General features: G+C 37.2%; 2 protein-coding genes across 7 annotated transcripts in view; one reads left to right on the forward strand and one right to left on the reverse strand.

The window, feature by feature from the left end:
• HECTD1 (HECT domain E3 ubiquitin protein ligase 1) overlaps positions 1-14,454 on the forward strand; it is a 93,083-nt gene extending 78,629 nt beyond the window's left edge. For 2 of the 3 annotated variants that reach the window (XM_024732645.1, XM_024732646.1), the window contains exons 31-43: positions 1,113-1,167; positions 1,599-1,781; positions 2,176-2,383; positions 2,468-2,553; positions 2,712-2,839; positions 4,396-4,597; positions 5,801-5,938; positions 6,218-6,825; positions 8,052-8,130; positions 8,256-8,349; positions 9,054-9,204; positions 10,724-10,868; positions 10,980-11,559. In XM_024732645.1, coding sequence (XP_024588413.1) covers positions 1,113-1,167; positions 1,599-1,781; positions 2,176-2,383; positions 2,468-2,553; positions 2,712-2,839; positions 4,396-4,597; positions 5,801-5,938; positions 6,218-6,825; positions 8,052-8,130; positions 8,256-8,349; positions 9,054-9,204; positions 10,724-10,868; positions 10,980-11,117 — 2,215 coding nt within the window. In that variant the 3' untranslated portion in view covers positions 11,118-11,559. Of the gene's footprint in view, positions 1-1,112; positions 1,168-1,598; positions 1,782-2,175; positions 2,384-2,467; positions 2,554-2,711; positions 2,840-4,395; positions 4,598-5,800; positions 5,939-6,217; positions 6,826-8,051; positions 8,131-8,255; positions 8,350-9,053; positions 9,205-10,723; positions 10,869-10,979 lie in introns of all 3 variants that reach the window. The other variant, XM_024732644.1, reaches the window with a different exon arrangement.
• AP4S1 (adaptor related protein complex 4 subunit sigma 1) overlaps positions 1-21,301 on the reverse strand; it is a 75,546-nt gene that overhangs the window by 8,395 nt on the left and 45,850 nt on the right. For 2 of the 4 annotated variants that reach the window (XM_024732652.1, XM_024732653.1), the window contains exon 6: positions 14,567-15,156. The exons of 1 other annotated variant lie outside the window; for it this stretch is intronic. In XM_024732652.1, the coding sequence (XP_024588420.1) occupies positions 15,028-15,156 (129 nt within the window). In that variant the 3' untranslated portion in view covers positions 14,567-15,027. Of the gene's footprint in view, positions 1-14,566; positions 15,157-21,301 lie in introns of those variants that run through there. One more of the 4 variants, XM_024732654.1, reaches the window with a different exon arrangement.

The raw sequence follows: 21,301 nt of genomic DNA on the forward strand, positions 1-21,301 counted from the left end.
GATTTTAATTTAATGTTTTAAGTAGATATTTTCATAGTGAATGAGCCAAGAAATATTTTCTATATTTTGTATTATAGGAACAGAAAAGATTTAGTTCTCTTGGTTTACAGGAATAGATAAGAGCATTTCTGACTCCTGATGGAGAAAGGTTAAAGCTTACAACTGGGAGGAACTTTAGAAATAATCTAGACTAGCTCCGTATGTAATAATTGTTGAACTCTTTGACTGGGATTGTGTATGAAGTAGTAAATGTTTTCTGTTATTTGCTTTGGGGTCTGTGAGTTAAACCTACCTCTCTTTGTTCATTCAGTTATTCATTCACTAAATAATATCAATGACCTTGGGCAAATTTATTTAACATTTTAGTACCTCGTTTTCTAATCTGTAAAATGAGAATGGTTGTGAGGAATCAATGAATTAATATATGTAAAGTAGATTCAGTACTGTATGAGATGTAGAGGGTGCTCAGTAAGTATTACCTATAATAATATTTGTTATTTAATAATATAAATAATTTAATATAACTTAATATTATAAATAATTATAGTCATGCTATGTAACTTCACTTTTCTTAGTTTATTTTTCCGATATTCTCTTAACGTCACTGATAATCTTAGATAATGTCCAATAAAGTAATCTAGGTTTTTCTGAGATAGAACAGAAGGTCTTCATGGCATTCTCATCCTTCAGTTTTTATTGGAATATTAAATTTGATCTCAACAGCCTCTTGGTCCTTGTTATTCTTATCCTTCTTTCCATCTAGACACAGATGCAAACATCTTATTTTATTTTTACAACAATGTATGAAAGTTATAAGATATGGCATATTACTTTATATCTTTAAAAGTTCTAGGTTTGATATATGCTTTCTTCTTAATAATGCTCGATTTATAAACCATAACTCTTTTTCAGGAATATGATTTCTGCTATTCCCTATGTTTAACAAATTAATATTTTTTCTTATAAATTCTCCCTGAGTTCAGTATTTCATGTAAGCATATAGCTAATGAATGTCCTCATTCATACATGTTTTTAAAGAATTGAAGGCTTATTAGAAATAACCACAAATCATTTGATTTATGAATTAACTTGAATAATATCTTCATATTTAGAATTATGTACAGAGAAATGAAAGATTCTGACAAAGAAAAGGAAAATGGAAAAATGGTAAGTTATTTTTAGGAAATGAGTCTTGCTCTTGGCTACTTAGTAAAAGAAAAACTAACGCTGTGTTTCAATTGAACAATTAAGGGAGAAATCAGCAACATGGGATTTTTTTTTTTTTTGCGGTACGCGGGCTTCTCACTGTTGTGGCCTCTCCCGTTGTGGAGCACAGGCTCTGGACACGCAGGCTGAACGGCCATGGCTCACAGGCCCAGCCGCTCGGCGGCATGTGGGATCTTCCCGGACCGGGGCACGAACCCGTGTCCCCTGCATCGGCAGGCGGACTCTCAACCACTGCGCCACCAGGGAAGCCCAACATGGGATTCTTTAGATTAGGTTAAATGCATGATCTTAAAGCTACCTTATGTAATGCATGTGAAGTAGCATAAACTTTATAATTAGGAAAGGCCAACATTTCGTTTTTCCTATTGTAGGGTTGTTGGTCTATAGAGCATGTGGAACAGTATCTTGGCACTGATGAATTACCAAAGAATGACTTGATAACCTACCTGCAGAAGAATGCAGACGCCGCTTTCCTGCGCCACTGGAAATTAACTGGCACTAATAAAAGTATTAGGAAAAACAGAAATTGTTCTCAGCTCATAGCTGCATATAAGGTATATATTAGCATCAAAACACTATTTTGATTGGGAGTGGCTTTGTGCTTTGCAGCTTTTTAAATATTCTTGAGGAAAAGCAGTTCATTGGGACATACTAAAAAAAAGAAGTTGAATTAACATTGTTAATATGACAATGCTAAAATTTCAAATATGGTTTGTGGCATTGGATCTAAATACGTAGTTTTAACTGTGGCTTTTAGTGGTTATATTTTGAGAATTTTCTTGGTTTAGAACAAAGCTTCGTTAAGCTTTGACTTGGGTGATACTGTTTTTATTTTAAAAGAAGGCAGTTCTTTGAAGAATTCCAGCCTTTTCACATTAATACTAATAGGATGATATATTGCTTTTCTTGAAAATGATTAACGGCTAGTTTTCCTAATTGTTTCTTTAGGATTTTTGTGAGCATGGAACAAAGTCTGGGTTAAACCAGGGGGCCATTTCTACTCTTCAAAGTAGTGATATTCTTAATTTGACAAAAGAACAACCTCAGGCCAAAGCAGGCAATGGACAGAATTCTTGTGGAGTAGAAGATGTCCTTCAGCTTCTGCGTATTCTGTATATAGTTGCAAGTGACCCTTATTCAAGAATATCCCAAGAAGGTCTGTAAGAAGCCTTGTTTCGTTTCTGTGGCATTTTTAAAAGCGAGTCAGTTTATATTTTTATTAATTTTATTACTTTTACAGAAGGTGATGAGCAGCCTCAGTTTACTTTTCCACCAGATGAATTCACTAGCAAAAAAATCACAACAAAAATTTTGCAGCAGATTGAGGTAATAAAACCAGATATTTGAACTCTTCAATCTGTTGGACTTTGAATGTATTGCCTCTCCTTCCTTTTCTACCTCACGCCATGTCTCCTGTTGAGCATTGACTCCTTTTTGTCTTTTTTCATAATTGCTTTAAGACATTGTTATTTGTTAATTTGCAGGAGCCATTGGCATTGGCAAGTGGGGCTCTGCCAGACTGGTGTGAACAGTTAACCAGCAAGTGTCCTTTTCTAATACCATTTGAAACTAGACAGCTGTATTTCACATGTACAGCATTTGGTGCATCAAGGTAGGAGGTGTATCATTTTACATTTTTAGAATAAATGTGTTTTTAAATGTTTTATATAAGCTCAAAATGTACATATATACTTTATATCAAGATTGATGAAGGGAATATATTGTTTTCTCGTAAAGAGTTGTCGACATTTGGGAATTCCCTGGTGGTCCAGTGGTTTAGACCCCATACTTTCATTGCCAAGGGCGTGGGTTCAATTCCTGGTGGGGGAACGAAGATCCCGCAAGCTGTGAGGTATGGCCAAAAAAAAAAAAAGAAAAAAAAAAGAATTGTCAACATTTAAACATTTTTTGATTTCCAGTTGGATATAAGCTCTCTTGAAACAGTGTGGATTGAAGTACTGTGTTTTCCATTAGCTAGCATTTATTGTACAGTATTTAAGTGGCTTACATAAATTATTAGTTGCTGAAATTCCCAAGAATATAAAATTTAATGCTTGCAAATAGCTTTGATAACATTAATATATATCTTCTGGCCATTATTTTTCTCTTACTACCATCTAACATACCATTTTACTTCTTTTTGTGTTTCTGTCTCCTTCACTAGATGAAAGTTTCATGAGGGCAGGAATTTCTGGTAGTTTTGTTCACTGCTCTAGCTGCAGTGTATAGCATGTTGTAGGTGCTTGGTAAACATTTGTTGAGTGATTGAATACCCAGAGTACTTTCAAAGTAAATGTAGAAAAGTTATAATTTAAATGGAGCTGCCTGTTGCCCTTAGTTACATTGTTGGACCATTTCATATCATTTACCAAGCATTTGCACACATAGCACTATAGGCCCGCTGTGATTAATGGCATTGGTTATGACTTTTATTTTATATGTGTGGGTTTGTGTTTTTTTTGTTTTTTGGGGTTTTTTTTTTTTTGTTCAATTTTTTTAAAAAAATTTGGCTGTACCACACAGCTTGCAGGATCTTAAGTTCCCTGACCAGGTATTGAACGCGGGCCATGGCAATGAAAGCCCCGAATCCTAACCACTAGACCACTAGGTAACTCCCTGATTTTTATTTTATAGATGAGGAAACTGATTCTCAAAGTACATAGCTGATTGGCCTGAGAGTACCAAAAGCATTGTAGCACACATGAGAGTAGATCTTTCATCTTCTTAATCTTAATTCAAGATTCTTTCTCCCATCCTAGATGGGTTAACTCTGCATTGTTAAAAAGAAAATGTTTCAAAATTACAACACTGTTTCTGTGTTGGCTTTCAATTTGTATCACAGTAATAAAGATAGCTTAACCATTTTTTACATTCTCTGATTTAGGATATGTTTATATTTTATGTATTATGAGTTTGTCTATATTTTTATGTGTTGTGTGGGGTTGGACCGCAGACCTTTATTTTGATCTGTTAATTGCTAAAGTAAAAAGGGAAAATATAGACTCAGTATTTTCTCAGTTTGTTTAAGGAAATAAGATTAGTATATTTGATCATCTGATAAAATACTATTTTTAAAAAATTCTTAAATCTTTGAATTTTGTTGCTGGTTTAGTAGTACATTCAGCTGTTGCTGTATGCTACAGCTACATAGGTATTTTTCTATTTCAGAGCAATAGTGTGGTTACAAAACCGACGTGAGGCCACTGTGGAAAGAACAAGGACCACAAGTAGTGTAAGGCGAGATGATCCTGGAGAGTTTCGTGTTGGTCGTCTCAAGCATGAAAGAGTGAAAGTTCCACGTGGTGAATCACTGATGGAGTGGGCTGAGAATGTCATGCAAATACATGCAGATCGGAAATCAGTTCTTGAGGTACCTCTATATAGTTTCTTTTAGTGTGCAGGACTGACAATTAGAGAACCAGTCTGTGTCTTCCACCACATAAAAAACTGCATTAGATAGAAGTGTAGATGGATTTCTCTGCCCTCTGTGCAAAGGCCTTCTCCTCTGGCAGAGCATCTTTCATAAGAGGATGTCAGCTCACCTCCTCAGGGGTCAGGGTCTCGTGGCTTAATGAGCAGCAAAGAATATCTTCACTCATGAAGATATTGAGAGATGTTGTAGCAAATGGCGGTAAGAAATTCAATATATTTACTGCAGAAATGTTATTGTGGGCATTGTTGATTATATCCTATATACATATTATTCCTTATATATGAGAGACAAGGAAAGAAATACCTCTCCTGTCACAGATGTCAGCCACCTGGTTTGTTTATTTTTGGATCACAGACTGATTATGATAAATACAATACATCTCTAGAAAATGTATAAGGCTTATGGTTTTCACTTTAAAATTTCTGTGCCTGGGACTTCCCTGGCGGCCCAGTGGTTAGGACCCCGTGCTTCCACCTCAGGGAGCACAGGTTCAATCCCTGTCCGGGGAACTAAGATCTGCGTGCCGCCAGTTCACCCCCACCCCACCCCCCAAAAAAAGAATTTTCTGTGCCTTCATCTTATTCTTCTTACCCATATAGTCCTCTAACACAGATATTTCTCAATTATTATTTTTTTTTTTTAACATGCACTGTGTGTTTTTGTAAGCTGCCTCAAATAATTTTTGGCATATATGGAGTATGGATAAAACACCTTTAAAGTGATTGCCTAAAGTCAGAAATAAGTGGAAGAGTTTAGGTTTTGGTGTCACATAGACACGCGTGCGCACGCACACACACATAAATCTGTATACCATCATTTCCTCAAGCAAATGATATATAACCTCTTTATCTGAAATTTGGTTTCCTTTGGTATGAAAAGGACATGATAATTTATTTTGTAGGTTTGTTGCGAGAAGTAAGTTGATGTATGGACAATGCTCACCACAGTGTCTAAATATGGAATAGCGTACAAATCAAATTTCTCTTTAGAAAAACTGGAATAAAAACTTCTGTGTGGCTTATATTATACTGCTACTATAAAAAAAGTATATTACAGTAGGACTGGATTTTGGCAAGAATGGGATCATTAAAAAATTTTTTTAAGCTTACTTTCCCCCATAATTTATTTGTTCATGTTTAGGTTGAATTTTTAGGAGAAGAAGGAACTGGCTTGGGGCCCACATTAGAATTTTATGCTCTGGTGGCAGCAGAATTCCAGAGAACTGATTTGGGAGCTTGGCTTTGTGATGATAACTTTCCAGATGATGAATCTCGTCATGTAAGATATACTTTCCCATTTTGTGATTTGATTTGCGATTCTGCTTTTAGAAAGTTAAAAATCAGTTATGCTTCCAGAATGTAAGCCAGGTTTTCTGACTCTGCTTTTATTATTGAATAATCCTGATACTATTAAAATGCTTTTAAAGGGTAAAATTTAGTCTATAAAACCTGTTTAATAAAATGTGTTTATAGATACTTTTAGATAGCTGAATTAAGATGTTTAATGTTTATGGATCTTTTCATTTTTTTTTTTGCATTTCTCCCTCTAAAAATTTAGGTCGATCTTGGAGGTGGATTGAAACCTCCTGGATACTATGTTCAGAGATCATGTGGACTATTTACAGCTCCATTTCCACAAGATAGTGATGAGCTTGAAAGGATCACAAAACTCTTTCATTTCCTTGGAATTTTCTTGGCCAAATGCATTCAAGACAATAGACTTGTGGATTTACCTATTTCTAAACCTTTCTTTAAACTTATGTGTATGGGTGACATTAAAAGCAATATGAGTAAACTGATTTATGAGTCACGAGGTGATAGAGACTTACACTGTACTGAAAGTCAGTCTGAAGCCTCTACAGAAGAAGGTCATGATTCACTCTCAGTAGGAAGCTTTGAAGAGGATTCAAAATCAGAATTTATTCTAGATCCCCCCAAACCAAAACCCCCAGCTTGGTTTAATGGAATTTTAACTTGGGAAGACTTTGAACTAGTAAACCCACACAGAGCCAGATTTTTAAAAGAAATTAAAGACCTTGCTATCAAGAGGCGCCAGATTTTAAGCAACAAAGGTCTTTCTGAAGATGAGAAGAACACAAAATTACAAGAACTAGTGCTGAAGAATCCATCAGGTTCTGGGCCTCCACTTAGCATAGAGGATTTAGGGTAAGCGTTATGTATATATATATGTATGTATATATATATACTCTTCAACCTAATGGATGAATAAATTCTAAAGCTTTTGTTCCTTTGTCTTCACTGATTTGCAATATATGAATATACAGTCTGTTAACAATAATAAGATGCTTTAGGAAATATCGATTTTTGATTTGATCCTTTGATTTGTTAATATTATATAAAGAGAGCACTTAGAATACCAGAATATAGTTTATTAATCATCAGACGTCTGAAAGATTATCTGATTTATCAAATGTGATAACTATATATATCTTGTGTAAACAGTCCAAAGCCAATAATATTTTGACAAATTCATTAGCTAATTGATATATATAGCCTACTTGAAAAACCTCAGAATAGTTTGCTTTGTATGTAAGCTTTATCCCCAGTGGCTGCATTAACTAACTCAGATGCTGTAGATCTTTTGATAAAATTCTATTAATTTATATACATGTAATTATTATACCCTTGGTATTTTTTTTTTTTTTTCTTTTTTTTTTGCGGTACGCGGGCCTCTCACCGCTGTGGCCTCTCCCGTCGCGGAGCAACAGGCTCCGGACGCGCAGGCTCAGCGGCCATGGCTCACGGGCCCAGCCGCTCCGCGGCATGTGGGATCCTCCCACACCGGGGCACGAACCCGCGTCCCCTGCATCGGCAGGCGGACTCTCAACCACTGCGCCACCAGGGAAGCCCTACCCTTGGTATTTTAAACTGTGATTTTGGATTGACTACGAGGCTTTGCTGTCTTTTTTTTCCTTCTGTCTTTCTTTGATGATAACATTGAGAAGTTGTGTTTGATAAGTTGTTCATATGTTCAAGGTTTGACTTGAGGCAGGGGTAAAAACAGAGCATGAACAACTTTAGTAAAAAAAAAATAGTTTCTTTTGCAAAAAACAAAAAAAAAAGTGTAAACATGTTGCTACCATAATTCATTACAAAAATCCATAGTTGATTAATTTTGTGCCTAAGGAGGAAGTAAAACATGAAAGGTGATGTTTCATGAAATGCCTGCTAAGCCAGGTTTGGTAAACAGTTGGCCAAATAGTTTTTGGGCACACGGTTTTGCATTTTAAAAGGCCCCATACTTAATATCTAAGCTGGTATAGTGATTTTGTTATTGTTGGGGGAGGTGCTCATGGTTTTGGCAGCAGTGTTTTAAAAATTAAACACCAATGGTAGCTGAATGTTAATCTAATCCTTTTCTGTCCTCCCAGTTTAAATTTCCAGTTTTGCCCTTCCTCAAGAATATATGGTTTTACAGCTGTGGATCTCAAGCCAAGTGGTGAAGATGAGGTACAAATTTTGCTTTTGATATATTTGTAAGTCCAGAAAATTCCTCTTAATGAGGCCAGTTGTACTAGGCGCTACTGAAATATTCCTAGATATTAACAATTACATTGACAAATTTTCCTTTGCAGATGGTAACAATGGATAATGCAGAAGAATATGTGGATTTGATGTTTGACTTTTGTATGCATATGGGTATTCAGAAACAGATGGAAGCCTTTAGAGGTAATTTTTAAGGTTCTTTAGTTGAATCCCTCTCCTTTTACTTTGAGACAGCTGAAATTAAGGTACTGCTATGCTCAAAAATTGCTAGTAATCTCTAGATTTGCCGTCTAGTTTTTTGTCTTCCCAACAGTTAGGTCCTGCAGAGTACTCAGAACAGGTTGGAACATTTTCAAGCTGTAGCATACCCTCAGCTTGGTCCTCCTGAGTAATGAGGGACCCACTTTTAGCTTCTATTTTTTCATTTGTAAGTGGATATAATATTGTTGCATACTTTCAATATTACACGATCAAGATGAGTTAAACTATGTTAGAACCTAAATTCTTCAAGTAAAGATTGACGCAAAATACATTGGACTGTTTATCACTTACTATTTTTAAAAATGAGAACATAGCCTTGGCTGGCTTGTATGACGTAAGAACTGATTGGGAAATTATTAGAATTTGGCTACTGACCATAGTGTCTGAATATTCTCTCCTTGTCTACATTTGTGATAATAAGCAAAAATTTCTGTACTTAAAACCCTAGCACGGTTTTTATTTCAAGCTATTTTCATTTATATTTGCTTTCTCAAATATTTATTAATATTTATCTTATTTCTATCCATTTAGTTGAGTATCTTGATTTGAAATTTATTTTGAAATTATAACTTAGAAACTGAGTTGTGTGTTTTGTTTTTGTTTTTTTTGCTGTGTGTGTAACGTAGATGGGTTTAATAAAGTTTTTCCAATGGAGAAATTAAGTTCCTTCAGCCATGAAGAAGTCCAAATGATTCTTTGTGGAAATCAGTCGCCATCCTGGGCAGCAGAGGATATTATTAATTATACTGAACCTAAGTTGGGTTATACACGTGATAGGTATGTGTTGGTTATTTTCTAAGATCAACAGATTATGTCCCAAAATCAAATGGCGGGTTCTCTAAATGACTCAGTGAATTATATGCATAAAATGAGAAAGGAGTTAAGTCTCACCGTTACCAAGATGTATATTCACTGATAAGGCTGAGTTCATACAAAAAGTCATCTTGGCTGATGTTTTAACATTCCTTTTCTCACTGTGTTTTAACTGTTCATCATTTTTAAAATTGCGTCATTTGTAAACCCTTAGGCTTTATTGCTTTTATATTAACCTTTATTTTCAAATAATTTCAATCTTATAGAAAAGTTGAAGAATAGTTAAGAATTCCTATATATCCTTTACCAGAATCACCAGTACTTAACGTTTTGCTGTATTTCTTTTACATTATCTCTTTACAAACACACACACACACACACACACACATACACACACACACACACACACACACACACACACACTTTCTGAACCATTTGAGGATATGTTGCATATATCTTGTACCTTTACTCTGTAATACATTAGTGTACATTCCTCAGAATATGGCCATACTCCCACGTAGCCATACTAGTTAGCAAATTTGTGATTCCATACTATTAGCTAATCTATAGTCTACATTCCAGCTTTGTTGATGATTCCAGCGATGTCTTTAATAGCACTCACTTCACTCCCATTCTCCCGCGTCAGGAAATTGTATTTAGTTGTGATATGGTTTTAATCAACAGTTCCTCGGATGTTTTTTCTTTCATACCACTGACATTTTTTAAGACTGTAAGTAAGCCCTGTATTTTTTTTTTAAGTTTTCAAAGTGATGTTAATGAGAAAGTATTATTATTTTAAACTTAAATGACATTGTATATGTAGCTTTTTTTTTTAAGTAAAATTTTTATTGAAGCATAACAGAGAAGTACACAAATTGCACATACATCCTGGAGAATTTTCACAAAATGGACACACCTGTATAATTGGTACCCAGAACAGGAAACAACTCTAGAAGTCCCCGTCCCCATCTTATTCTTTTCTAGTCATTAAATCACTATTCCCATTGATTAATTTTGCTTGCTTTTTCAACTTTAGTAAATGAAATCATGCAGTATGTATTCTCTAAGGTCTGGTTTCTTTTATTTAATATTATAATTATGAATTCATCCATGTTGTAGCATATAGTGATACTTTATTTCACTGTAACAAAAATGTATTATTTCAGATCCCTGTTGCTAGTTTAGCCATATTTGGGTGAATTATGCATGTGCATCTTGAGCTTTTCTGATTTGCTGCCTTTGTTGCATATTTGATTCCTATACTCCATCAGTGTTTCAGTCTGTCTGTATCAGTCTTTGAAGGGTATTTTTCAAGTAGTTTGTATCAGCTCATTTCATACTTACCCAAGAGTCTCTAGACAGTGTTGTTCTTCCAACATGCGGATATTCGTTTTTAGGGTTATTGCTGGCTTATACAGTAATGGTAGTATTTTTCATTTAAATCAGCTATCAAATCAATATAACTTTATTTTTCTTCTTTTAGCCCAGGTTTCCTTAGGTTTGTGAGGGTTTTATGTGGCATGTCTTCAGATGAGAGGAAGGCATTCCTGCAGTTTACCACTGGTTGTTCAACTCTACCCCCAGGTGGACTGGCTAACTTGCATCCTAGGCTCACAGTTGTACGCAAGGTACAAACTCTAGCTACTGGGGAATCTAAATGGAATTAAGATACTTAAGGATTGAAAGAAATACATATTTAAAGTCATGGTCTTCTGTTATTTTCACTTCTATTTCTGTAGGTTGATGCTACTGATGCAAGCTACCCATCAGTGAATACATGTGTACATTATCTGAAGTTGCCGGAATACTCTTCGGAGGAGATCATGAGAGAGCGCCTGCTAGCTGCTACAATGGAGAAAGGCTTTCATCTCAACTGAGCTTTGAAGTGCAATGGGAGACATCAGAGACTTAAAATTCTAGTGAAGCCTCTTGTGTTTGTGTGCAGAGAAGTATATGATCCTCCATGCTAATGACACTTGCCTTTTTTCCACCATTAAGGCTTTAAGAACACATGGAATAAGTTCGTTAGCTGCTAATGACAAAACAAATCCTTTAACTATCCAGCCAGCAAGTATATAGCACAGAACACTTTGTGTTGCTACAAGGGCTCATGTGACTGGAATTAGGTGGTCCTACTTGACTGTTCCAAAGAGCAGCTTCTCAGATCTTCAGTGTTCATTGGTAAATTTCTAACAGTGTATTTGTGTAAAGTTTGTCATTTCATACTTCATACACTACAGTTGCCATCACTGATGCCTGTTTTGCTGGCTTTTAAGCTACTTGGTCAAAAATCCTGCTTCCTTAAAACATAGAGAGTTAATGAGCATCTCAAGCTTTTTCTTTTCCTTTTTAATGATGCCTGCACTATCAGAGTATATCTAGTGTTCTCTCTTTTGTTTGGCATATAATCATGCACAGCCTTTTTATTTCTTTGAGGTGGGGAGTATATTTTTATTTCCTAAATGCCATACTATAAAGTTCAAATTCTTAAGTGTGTTTGTGCAGTTCAAAAATAAAGATATATTAAGGGGGGGGAGAAAACACTGGTTTAGGTGCAAGGCACACTTAAAGCAAGTTTTACTTTTGGTTGTATTTTCTTTGTATATTATAAACATTTATTTAACTTGTTGCAGTTTGAAGTAAAAAAATTTCCAAAATGTATTCTCAACAATAATCATTAAAATGTTTGCAGCGTACAAAACTGTGTCATGTGACTGTTTCACTGCAGCCATCAGACCTAAGAGCTTAACTGTATACTTTTCATTTTGAATCATTGAGATATATAGTTTTTTGAAATTACTACGTGAAGAAATGTATTTTTCTGTGTAAATACACTTACTGAAACTGGAAAGCTAGGAGAAATATATGTTCACATGCTTGTGATCCAACTCTTGTGTTCTGTCTTTAAAGTATTCTTCAGGTAAAAATAGCCAAGTTATTTGTGTTAATTTCTTAAACACCAAATGTGCTACTTACCATTGTATCTTCAGCGACGTGTAAGTCTAAGATCCAAGAATGATTTTTGAATGTTGTGTTAGTGTGAAAAGAAACCACTGGGATAATGCTATTTCCTGGTTTTGAAAAGGGGCTATATTTCCATTTTCCTGTGACTTATCATATCTATGCATCTAGGTAAAAGAAATGTCACTAGGTCTGATTTAGCCAAATGGCTTTTATAGGCGTGAAAAGCATTTTTTGGAATTGCCCACAATTTACCTGTTTAAAAGGTACGTTCCCTTTCTACATTAGAAGAGATTTCTCCCATTGCAGTCAATCATTTGAGTAGTGTTTCTGTTCTCTGCATGAGAATGTTGTGACTATGTAATCAGAGGCAGCATTTACTTTACCTTATTGTTAGCTTCACAGTTCTCTGCGAGAATAAAAGTTAAAATAAAACATAATAGCAATATTTAAACGTATGACCTATGCTTTAATCCAGAAAACAGTGGTGGTGATTGTCTCAATACATGGATGCATGACTAGAACTTTACACTAGCAGTAGAATTACTATCCAGTTTATGTGTATTATTTAAGTCTCTAAAATGTCTGTCAGTAGCCAGCTTTTACCAAGACTATTCTAGCACAGGGGTCAGCAAACTGTGGCCTGCCATTTGCATTTGTATGGCCCATGAACTAAACATGGTTTTTAAATTTTTAAGTGGTTGAAAAAAATAATATCTTAAGTGAAAATTTTATGAAATTCTGATTTGTATCCATAAAGAAATAAAGTTTTATTAGAACACAGCCATGCTGACTTATTTATGTATTATCTATGGCTCTTTTTTGCACTACAGTGGCAGAACTGAGTAGTTACAGCAAAGACCATATGGGCCACGACGCCTAGAATATTTACTGTCTGGTCCTTTGCAGAAAAGGTTTGCTGAATCCTGGTCTAGCATGTTGCTACAGCAGGTAAAGTCGATGAGTCTTATACAGTAACTCTGAAATGTCAGGAATCTTCCTGTAGAACTAAAAGTCCAAGAACAAGGTAAAGCTGACCAGTCTGAGACATAAATTTCATGAGTCTGAAAATCACGTAAAGCTGGTAGTCACAGTTCAGCAATAAACCTGAAGTGAGATGATGACACAGCCTGTCACACAACAGAGTGTCACATTAGAGTTCACTTCGTGTATAAGTCAAGTACTGTGAGACATCTACTTGGGTCTTCACATACACTAGCCTCTGGAGTATTTTTTCCAGTGGTATCTACCTAGTATTTTTTTTAATCGTTATTCTCTCAAGGTACTAAAATCTGTGCCAAGATGTTATTTGAATGCTATTTTGGTGTGACCCCAAAATTAATTTTATTCACTCCCTAGTTACTTCTGGTGTACCAGTTTCAGCAGTTACCCGAATGTGCTACTGATTAAGTGCCTACCAACTAGGCCAGTGTTTCCCAACTAATTATGTCTCAGAAAGACCTCCAAAGCACTTTGATCTAGACTGGGCTTTCCCCAGACCTTGGCTACTTAATGCATGCCATTCACTGTTCTGGCAGGTCAGAAGCCTTTCCTCTGCCTTCCTGAATGAGTCCAAAACAACTAAGGTTTGCTTTTGGAGTCCATTATTGATTGGTTGCCTGGTAGATGCAAACTTTGAAATATGTAAGTGAAGTTTTAGAAACACATAGAGAATTTAAACAAAATCCCTCTTATATACACACACACATGAGACAGGGAGAGAAATCAAACAGTACTGAATGAATTACTGCCTAGAATGCCCATTTACGTCCTCTTTTGGAGGACAGAGTGTTGTAGGTGAAAGAACTCTTGGAATTCCATAGGATGGCACAATGTCTTCACGTATCAAGACTATATTTGTGTCCTCCAATGTACTTGCCCTCCTACGCTAACATGAACATGCTTTTACTTAAGACAGCTCTGTATCTCCTGCTGTTACGAAGCAAAAGCATATATACAGAAAGGTTTGGGAGGATCAGAGCATTGCTCTTCTATAGTGACTTAGCAGTTTTCTTTGCTTCAACACATTCCAGGAGAAGGGGTTGAAGGAATAAAAGGGAGGGGAAGACGGAGTCATTTCATGGCAACCTGAACAGAGATATTCTCTTGCATTCTATTTTTAAACTTCGAACTAAATTTCATTTGCAAATAAGTTTACTAATAAGACTAACTCTTTACAATATGGCATATAGGATAGCTATAATGGTTGTCTTAGCGATTCATTATTAGGTAGTAACATTCTCTATAGAGTTAATTACATGATGTCTTTGTAATTGCCAAGTACCCATAAAATGGATATCAGGCTTTTAGAAACTGGCAAAGAATATTTGATTCTGCAATTTTCATTAGGTACACACATTTTGACTTTTTAAAGAAAAAGATAGCATTCAGAAAACAGTATTATTCAAAGTGCTCTGCATGTTCAAGTCAATTTTAAAAGTTTATTGGCCAATAGAGAGGTGCCGCATTTTCTTCCCACCCCCTGATGCTGTTCCTGAATTTATCCCTTTGCAAAGGGAGGCAGAGACCAAAAGAGTTTCCCTCAGTACTCCACAAAATCTAAACGAGAAAAAAATGCTTATGTTCAGAAAATAAAACTTGTCTCTCCGTTTAGAGAAACATTTTCTTTGTGCATCATGTTTTAAAATAAAGTTTTGTTTTCCGTTTAGGAACTGTGGGAAACACCTATTTTAAATGTTTTTGGAAGGACAGCCCATTTTGCAGTGTTTGGTCTTCCAGAATCTTTTGGGCTAGTGATGCTGAGAGGTATTCCATGGTGTCCTCATTTCCTGTAAGTCGATGTTGTCTGGCAGAGCCTTTCTGTTTTCAACTGTCTGACATCTTATCAAGAATTAGTAGAGGGGCAAGAATTCTTGCCCGATTCGTCTCCACAATGCAGCCATTTAACACCATCTCATCCAAAATGATGTGTACTTTATCCAAATTAAACATTATCTAGGGTCATATTAAGGAAATTAGTTATAAAAATGTTAACATTCAGTAAATAATAACTTATGACTTTGCCTGGAATTTTTCCAGTGTAAGTTAGTCTAAGCATGAAGGTTTTGTTTTTTTTTAAACAGAATTCCTGAAATTAAAATTGGTATTTATATTAGAAATTATTACCTTCATATACACATATATACCTAATTTCACCTTGGCTAGGCTAACTAACTGGACAATAGACATAGAAATGGAACAGCTATACCTTTTAGCCAGAGTGAGACGGAATCTCTACTAAGAGCTGGAGAACAAAGCAAGTAAATTTTGGTAAGAGTGTGACCTGACCTCAAGAACAAGGTCTTCCCAGACAATAATAACAACAGTAATAGCCATGACTTATTGAAGACTCATTATGTTCCAGGCATTGTGTTGAGTATTTTACATGTATTATTTCAGTCTTCTCTACGACTCGGTGATGTACATGCTAACATTATCCTCATTTTACACAGGAACAAACAGGCGCAAAGCCATTGCCTACAGTCACATAGCTAGTAGTTGTCAGAGCTGGAATTTAAACCGAAAGTTTGGGCTTAACTGCTCTGCTTCCAGACTTCCCGGGAGAGGCCTGAGGCTGCTGAGTATACATCCTCCCTCCACCCTCAAACCTCCACCCCAAAACAAATGCCTTTACAATACTGCACCTTGAGCATCTTTTGTGTCAGACAGGCTAAAAGAAAAAAATAACCACGAGGAGAAATGAATGAAGAAAAGGCAATGCTGACTTAATTCCCAAGGAGATAAAAATTCCGATTTTCAAGAGAGTACCTCTTATAAATGGAGCATTCTAAAAATACTCATTTGAGAATTATGGAGCCACTTTAGATTACTGACGTTCTTATTGGAAAGTTAGTACAGGGCATGGGAGAAGAAGAAGAAAACACTGTTAGACTATGATGTCTAGCTAATTAGAGCCAAGTCCTTCCTCCAGTAGTCCCTTCATTTGAGTACCTAACTTTTCTTTTGTGAAATTGAACTGGAAGAGAGAACTGACCTGTTCTGGAAGAGAGAAACTCTTGAGAGTGAAGATGATAATGGTTGAACGTTTCTAAATTCTATGCTTTACTAAAGTTTCCATCACTAAAGAGCACAATCCTGGTCTGTTTAGAAAAAAAACAGAACAAAACAAAAAACAGCTGACAGATTGTTTCAAATAGACAAACTTCATTCAACAAGTGAGTGATTAAATGCACTACGGGAGTTCATAATTAGTGAATCTTTGTAAAATGAGCCATTACCACCTGATTTTTCTTCCCAATAATTCCAGACGTTCAAGTCTATTGTATTTGTCTAGTAAAGTACATCTATAGAGAATGAGACAATCCTGTGAATGACTTTTCAGTTTCTATTAGGCTCTGTGTTAATACCTCATTAAGCTCTGTGCAAATAGTTCTCCAGCAGAATAAACTTTTTCAGGAGCCCATGGGGACTGTCCTAAAGTGACCCAGAAAAAAAAAAAGCTTTACTCTGTTATACCTATTAATAATATCTTCCAATTAGATGGATGATTGCTTTGTCCATGGCCAAATTGGGACTGGAATATTAGGCGCTTGACTTAATCCTCTTCACTAGACCCAGAAGCCAGAACAAGGTAGGAATGACAGCCAGGTATAAAGGAAGGCAGAGCTGGGAAGCACAGGTGACTGCATGAAAAAAATGCCCTGTAGAATCCCCCTGTTGTATTCACTAAGGGCAGTGAAAGCCTAGTGCCTTTTTTTTTTTTTTTTTTTTTTTTGGTGTCAAGGTTTTTTGTTTTAAGTATAGTTGATTTACAGTGTTGTGGGCATTACAGCAAAGTGATTCAGTTATACACATATATATATACATTCTGTTTTAAAATATTCTTTTCCATTATGGTTTATCATAGGATATTGAATATAGTTCTCTGTGCTATACAATAGGACCTTGTTGTTTAAAGCCTAGTGCCTTTGAAAATGTCAACCCATCCAGGGTGATTCTGAGGTAGAAGGAGATCTCATTTTAATCTATTCTATTTGAATCGATGCAGGGATCAGGCTGCTCTGAAGACTGCTCCATCTTTGGCAAGAATATGGTCAGCAATTCAGATGTCCCCTTGAACAACTAGCTCAATGTTTTGCAATTCAGATTAGAATTTACTGCTGAATCATATCAACCACTGACATCCTCACAATGCAAGGACAAGGTCCTTCAGCAAGCCTGAATTTCCCAACATCCTGGAAACATGAATTGCTCAGTGAGGGCATTTGGTACTGTGGGCATGTGACTGCCTGTCTATCTGAGTATCTGGCTGAAACCTCTAATAATCATGCAACTTTCTGGCACTGTAAAGGGAAACCACAGACCAAATCCAATGTGAGGCAAAAGCCTGAAAACTGATTTCCCCTTGGAATCATGTGGCTCCTTGAAAATAAGAATCCAGCTGTTGTTCACATCTTGATTTGGTTAACGAGTTACTTGTGCTCACTGGAAAAGCCAAGAGTAATGGCATTTGGGCTACAAGCCAGGTGAGCAGGGACCAAAAAATGCCCTATATGCCAAGTCCCGTGGCAATAAGCAGAGGCAAACACACTTTAGCCCTGACATTTGGAATAGGAGGAAGCAAGAAAGGCACAAGCTGTTGGTCTATTAAGGTGATGAGCTGAGAATGACTAGTTTAAGAGGGTCCAACCTTAGGTTTTACTGAATTCAACTGACTTAAAGATCCTTGAGGAAACTTGTTTACCTTCATGGGCACCCTAAGGTTGGAGCTGATATGAACTAGAAAGAGCCTCTTAAAGAACAGATTCATAAAGCCCCACTTTCTCCCAACCCGGAAACCTAGAGCCTTTCTGAATTTCTATGTAATGTGGATTGGAGCTGAATAGAGTAGGACCTCAGTAATATTAGTGCCACTTGAAATCAATTTTTTAATTAGAGTGATTGAAATGTTTCTGGTTCATACATTGGAATTTTGATCTCTGGATCATAAAGCACTTTTTCATCATGGTATTTTAACACCACTGTGGTGGTCTAGTTCTCCTTTAATAAGAGAAAACTGAGCAGCATACATTCTAATGGGACCTCAAAAGCAATTCCAAGGAAGAGCCCAGCCTAGAAACTAAACTTTCTAATTCTAGATTTTGGCCTCAGATCCCTTGTCTTCTTATTTGACTTCTTTTCTTTTGTTTTTTTTTTTTAAGATCCTAGCTCGGACTTCCCTGGTGGTGCAGTAATTAAGAATCCACCTGCCAATGCAGGGGACACAGGACAGGTTCGATCCCTGGCCGGGGAAGATCCCACACGCCATAAGCATCTAAGCCCGTGCACCACAACTACTGAGCCTGTACTCTAGAGCCCGAGAGCCACAACTACTGAAGCCTACGTGCCTAGAACCTGTGCTCTGCAATGAAGAGTAGCCCCCACTCACCCCAACTAGAGAAAGCTCACACACAGCAATGAAGACCCAACGTAGCGAGAGAGAGAGAGAGAGAGAGAGAAAGAAAAAAATAGTTCTTTAAGTACGGTGGGGAAAAAACGTGTTCTCTTTTTTTTATACTTTAACTCAATTGCCCACGGAATTAGATAAGTTGCAAAGGGCCAATGTGTTCACATTTCCCACTGAAAATCACATGCTACTGTATGGAAGATTATCATGAAGATTCTGCATAGTTCTGGATATACTCTCCTGGTAATAGTCTTGTGTTCACTTTTAGGCTTAGTATGGCCTTTAGTTAATTAGGTCACTGAAAAGGAGTGGGGTTTTTTTGTTGTTTTTATTAATAGTAATCTTTTATTTATTCATTTATTTTTATATTTATTTTTGGCTGTGTTGGGTCTTCATTTCTGTGCAAGGGCTTTCTCCAGTTGCGGCGAGCGGGGGCCACCCTTCATCGCGGTGCATGGGCCTCTTCACTATGGTGGCCTCTCTTGTTGCGGAGCACAGGCTCTAGACGCGCAGGCTCAGCAGTTGTGGCTCACGGGCCTAGTTGCTCCACGGCATGTGGGATCTTCCCAGACCAGGGCTCGAACCCGTGTCCCCTGCATTGGCAGGCAGATTCTCAACCACTGCGCCACCAGGGAAGCCCCAAGGAGTGTTTTTTTATTGTTGTTGTTAAGTAGGTTTTCCTGAAAGATCCATTCATATTCTGAGAGCAACAAAGACATCCCAGTGTAATTGTTTTTAAGTTTATATAGGTTTATGTAAAATTACACAAATACCAGTCAGCACTGGGGTCAATGAGCCTGTCATTCTCTTGTTTTTTTTCCCCAGATTCTCTGTTGCTTCTCATAGCTTGCTGCCACTATTCCTGAGTAAAACAGAACCCAGAAGCCTAGAACAGAAGGAGTGGGGGTAAGGCAGAGGGACCTGGAGGGAGGGATAGGAGGAATAGCAGGGGATGAATATGGCACCTAAAGGACTCAGAAACACACTTGAAGGATATAGCGAGATGGCTAAGGCTAGGGAGGGCCAAAATGGCCTGGAAGGCAGAACTGTTTCATCTGGAACTTTCACATCCCTTTCCCAGGTGAATGGCTGACTCTCTTGGAGACTTCATAATTCTGAGACTCATCACTCATGACTTGACTAGAACTCTCATGCTGGTGAGGGCTGTGGTCCCCTTACCCCTCCTTGCCTGCCCTTCCCAAAGACTGGACCAGCTGCACACATTCCCTTGGGCCCAGGGGCCTGCTCTCTTCTCTTGCAGCCCTGCTTCAATGGACATATTTTCAAAAGGAAAAGATGTTTAGAAATCTCTGACGTGAACGTCACTTTTGGAAAGCATGCTCTTATCAAGACATTCAGGTATTCGCTTCAAAATTTTTCAATATTTATGACTCCTCCAACCGAAGACCAGGGTTTCTCTAAAACTTCTTCCCTAATTCAGGAAACACCAAGACAGCATGGTGCCAGGCACTTTATAAATGTTTTCTTAGAGACTAATTTGCTACAATCTACTCCAGATGATTATGAATTTTCAAAAAGTATGTCAAATTTAATCTTAAATCACATTTGTCGCCCTAGAATCAAAGGCTCTGGAAACCTGGAAACCAGTACCAGCTCTGTGCCAAAGTAGCTCTGTAGTTTGGAACAATCAATCCATAGAGCTACTCTGGGACAGAACTGGTATCGGTCTCTGAGCCTCAGCCTCTTTGTCTAAAAAGTGAGATTTTAACTTGATGATTGTGTAGTTTTCTTCCAACTCCAAAGCAGTCAAACCCTATGACTCCAAAAGTAACCTTCGGGGAGAGGAAAGCTAGTTTACTCCTTTCTGATATGATCAAGCTACTCCTGATGTAGTCACATGCTCCACCATACCTCAAAAGAAATCCTTTTGTAATAACAATTAATTATTTTAACTTTCTGAGAGAGCATCGAGAAAATTTCAGTTCCTCTAGAAGCTGCCACTTCAGTGTTGGATGGTTTCCCTAGAGAATATCTTTGGTCCTCTTGTCAGTATTTCCATAGCCCCTAGTTGAACAGTTACTTTTGTGATTTCTCACTAAGTCAGGCTGAAATTATCTCCTATTTGGAGAAGCCCTGTTCTAGTTTCTGGACCTCTAAAGGTGTTTGGGATTTTAGGAAAGTAATGAAGGAACGACAAATAGACGTCCCCCTACTGGGCCTGGGGCCTGATGAGGGCCTGGCTGCAAATCTTAGCGGTGCTCTTACTGCTGGCTGGGTGCTTTTAGTCTTCCAGGGCACACCCTGGTAGATAACTAGCTGAGTCATAGAGAGTGCAAGAGGATGGAGGCCCTTCCTACTCGCCCACCCTCAACTTCAGTAAAGAGAGCATGTTTCACATTACGCATATGAGCTTTTAGGCTCTAGAATTAATTGCTCAAGCTTTTGGACTTTAAGGACTTACAAAGTAAAAACATGAGTGTTCTAAAGATTTTTTTTAAAGATATTTTTGAATGAAGAAAACATTCTGGATTCTAGAGCTATCCTATACTTGTCAGGGAGGGGGCACAAGAATATAAATAGAAACCCCAGCTTGTTCCTGGCTTTTCCTCCCAGGCATGCATGTGGAATACCCCCCTTACCATCCCAGCCTCTCTATTATTCCTGCCTCCAGTCCTGGGGTGGTAAAGAGACCTGCATAGGCCCTGGCAGCAGGCACTGGGATGACCAGGTACC

Source organism: Neophocaena asiaeorientalis, unplaced genomic scaffold, assembly GCF_003031525.2.
Source record: "Neophocaena asiaeorientalis asiaeorientalis breed wild unplaced genomic scaffold, Neophocaena_asiaeorientalis_V1.1 scaffold216, whole genome shotgun sequence".
NCBI classification, from domain to species: domain Eukaryota; kingdom Metazoa; phylum Chordata; class Mammalia; order Artiodactyla; family Phocoenidae; genus Neophocaena; species Neophocaena asiaeorientalis.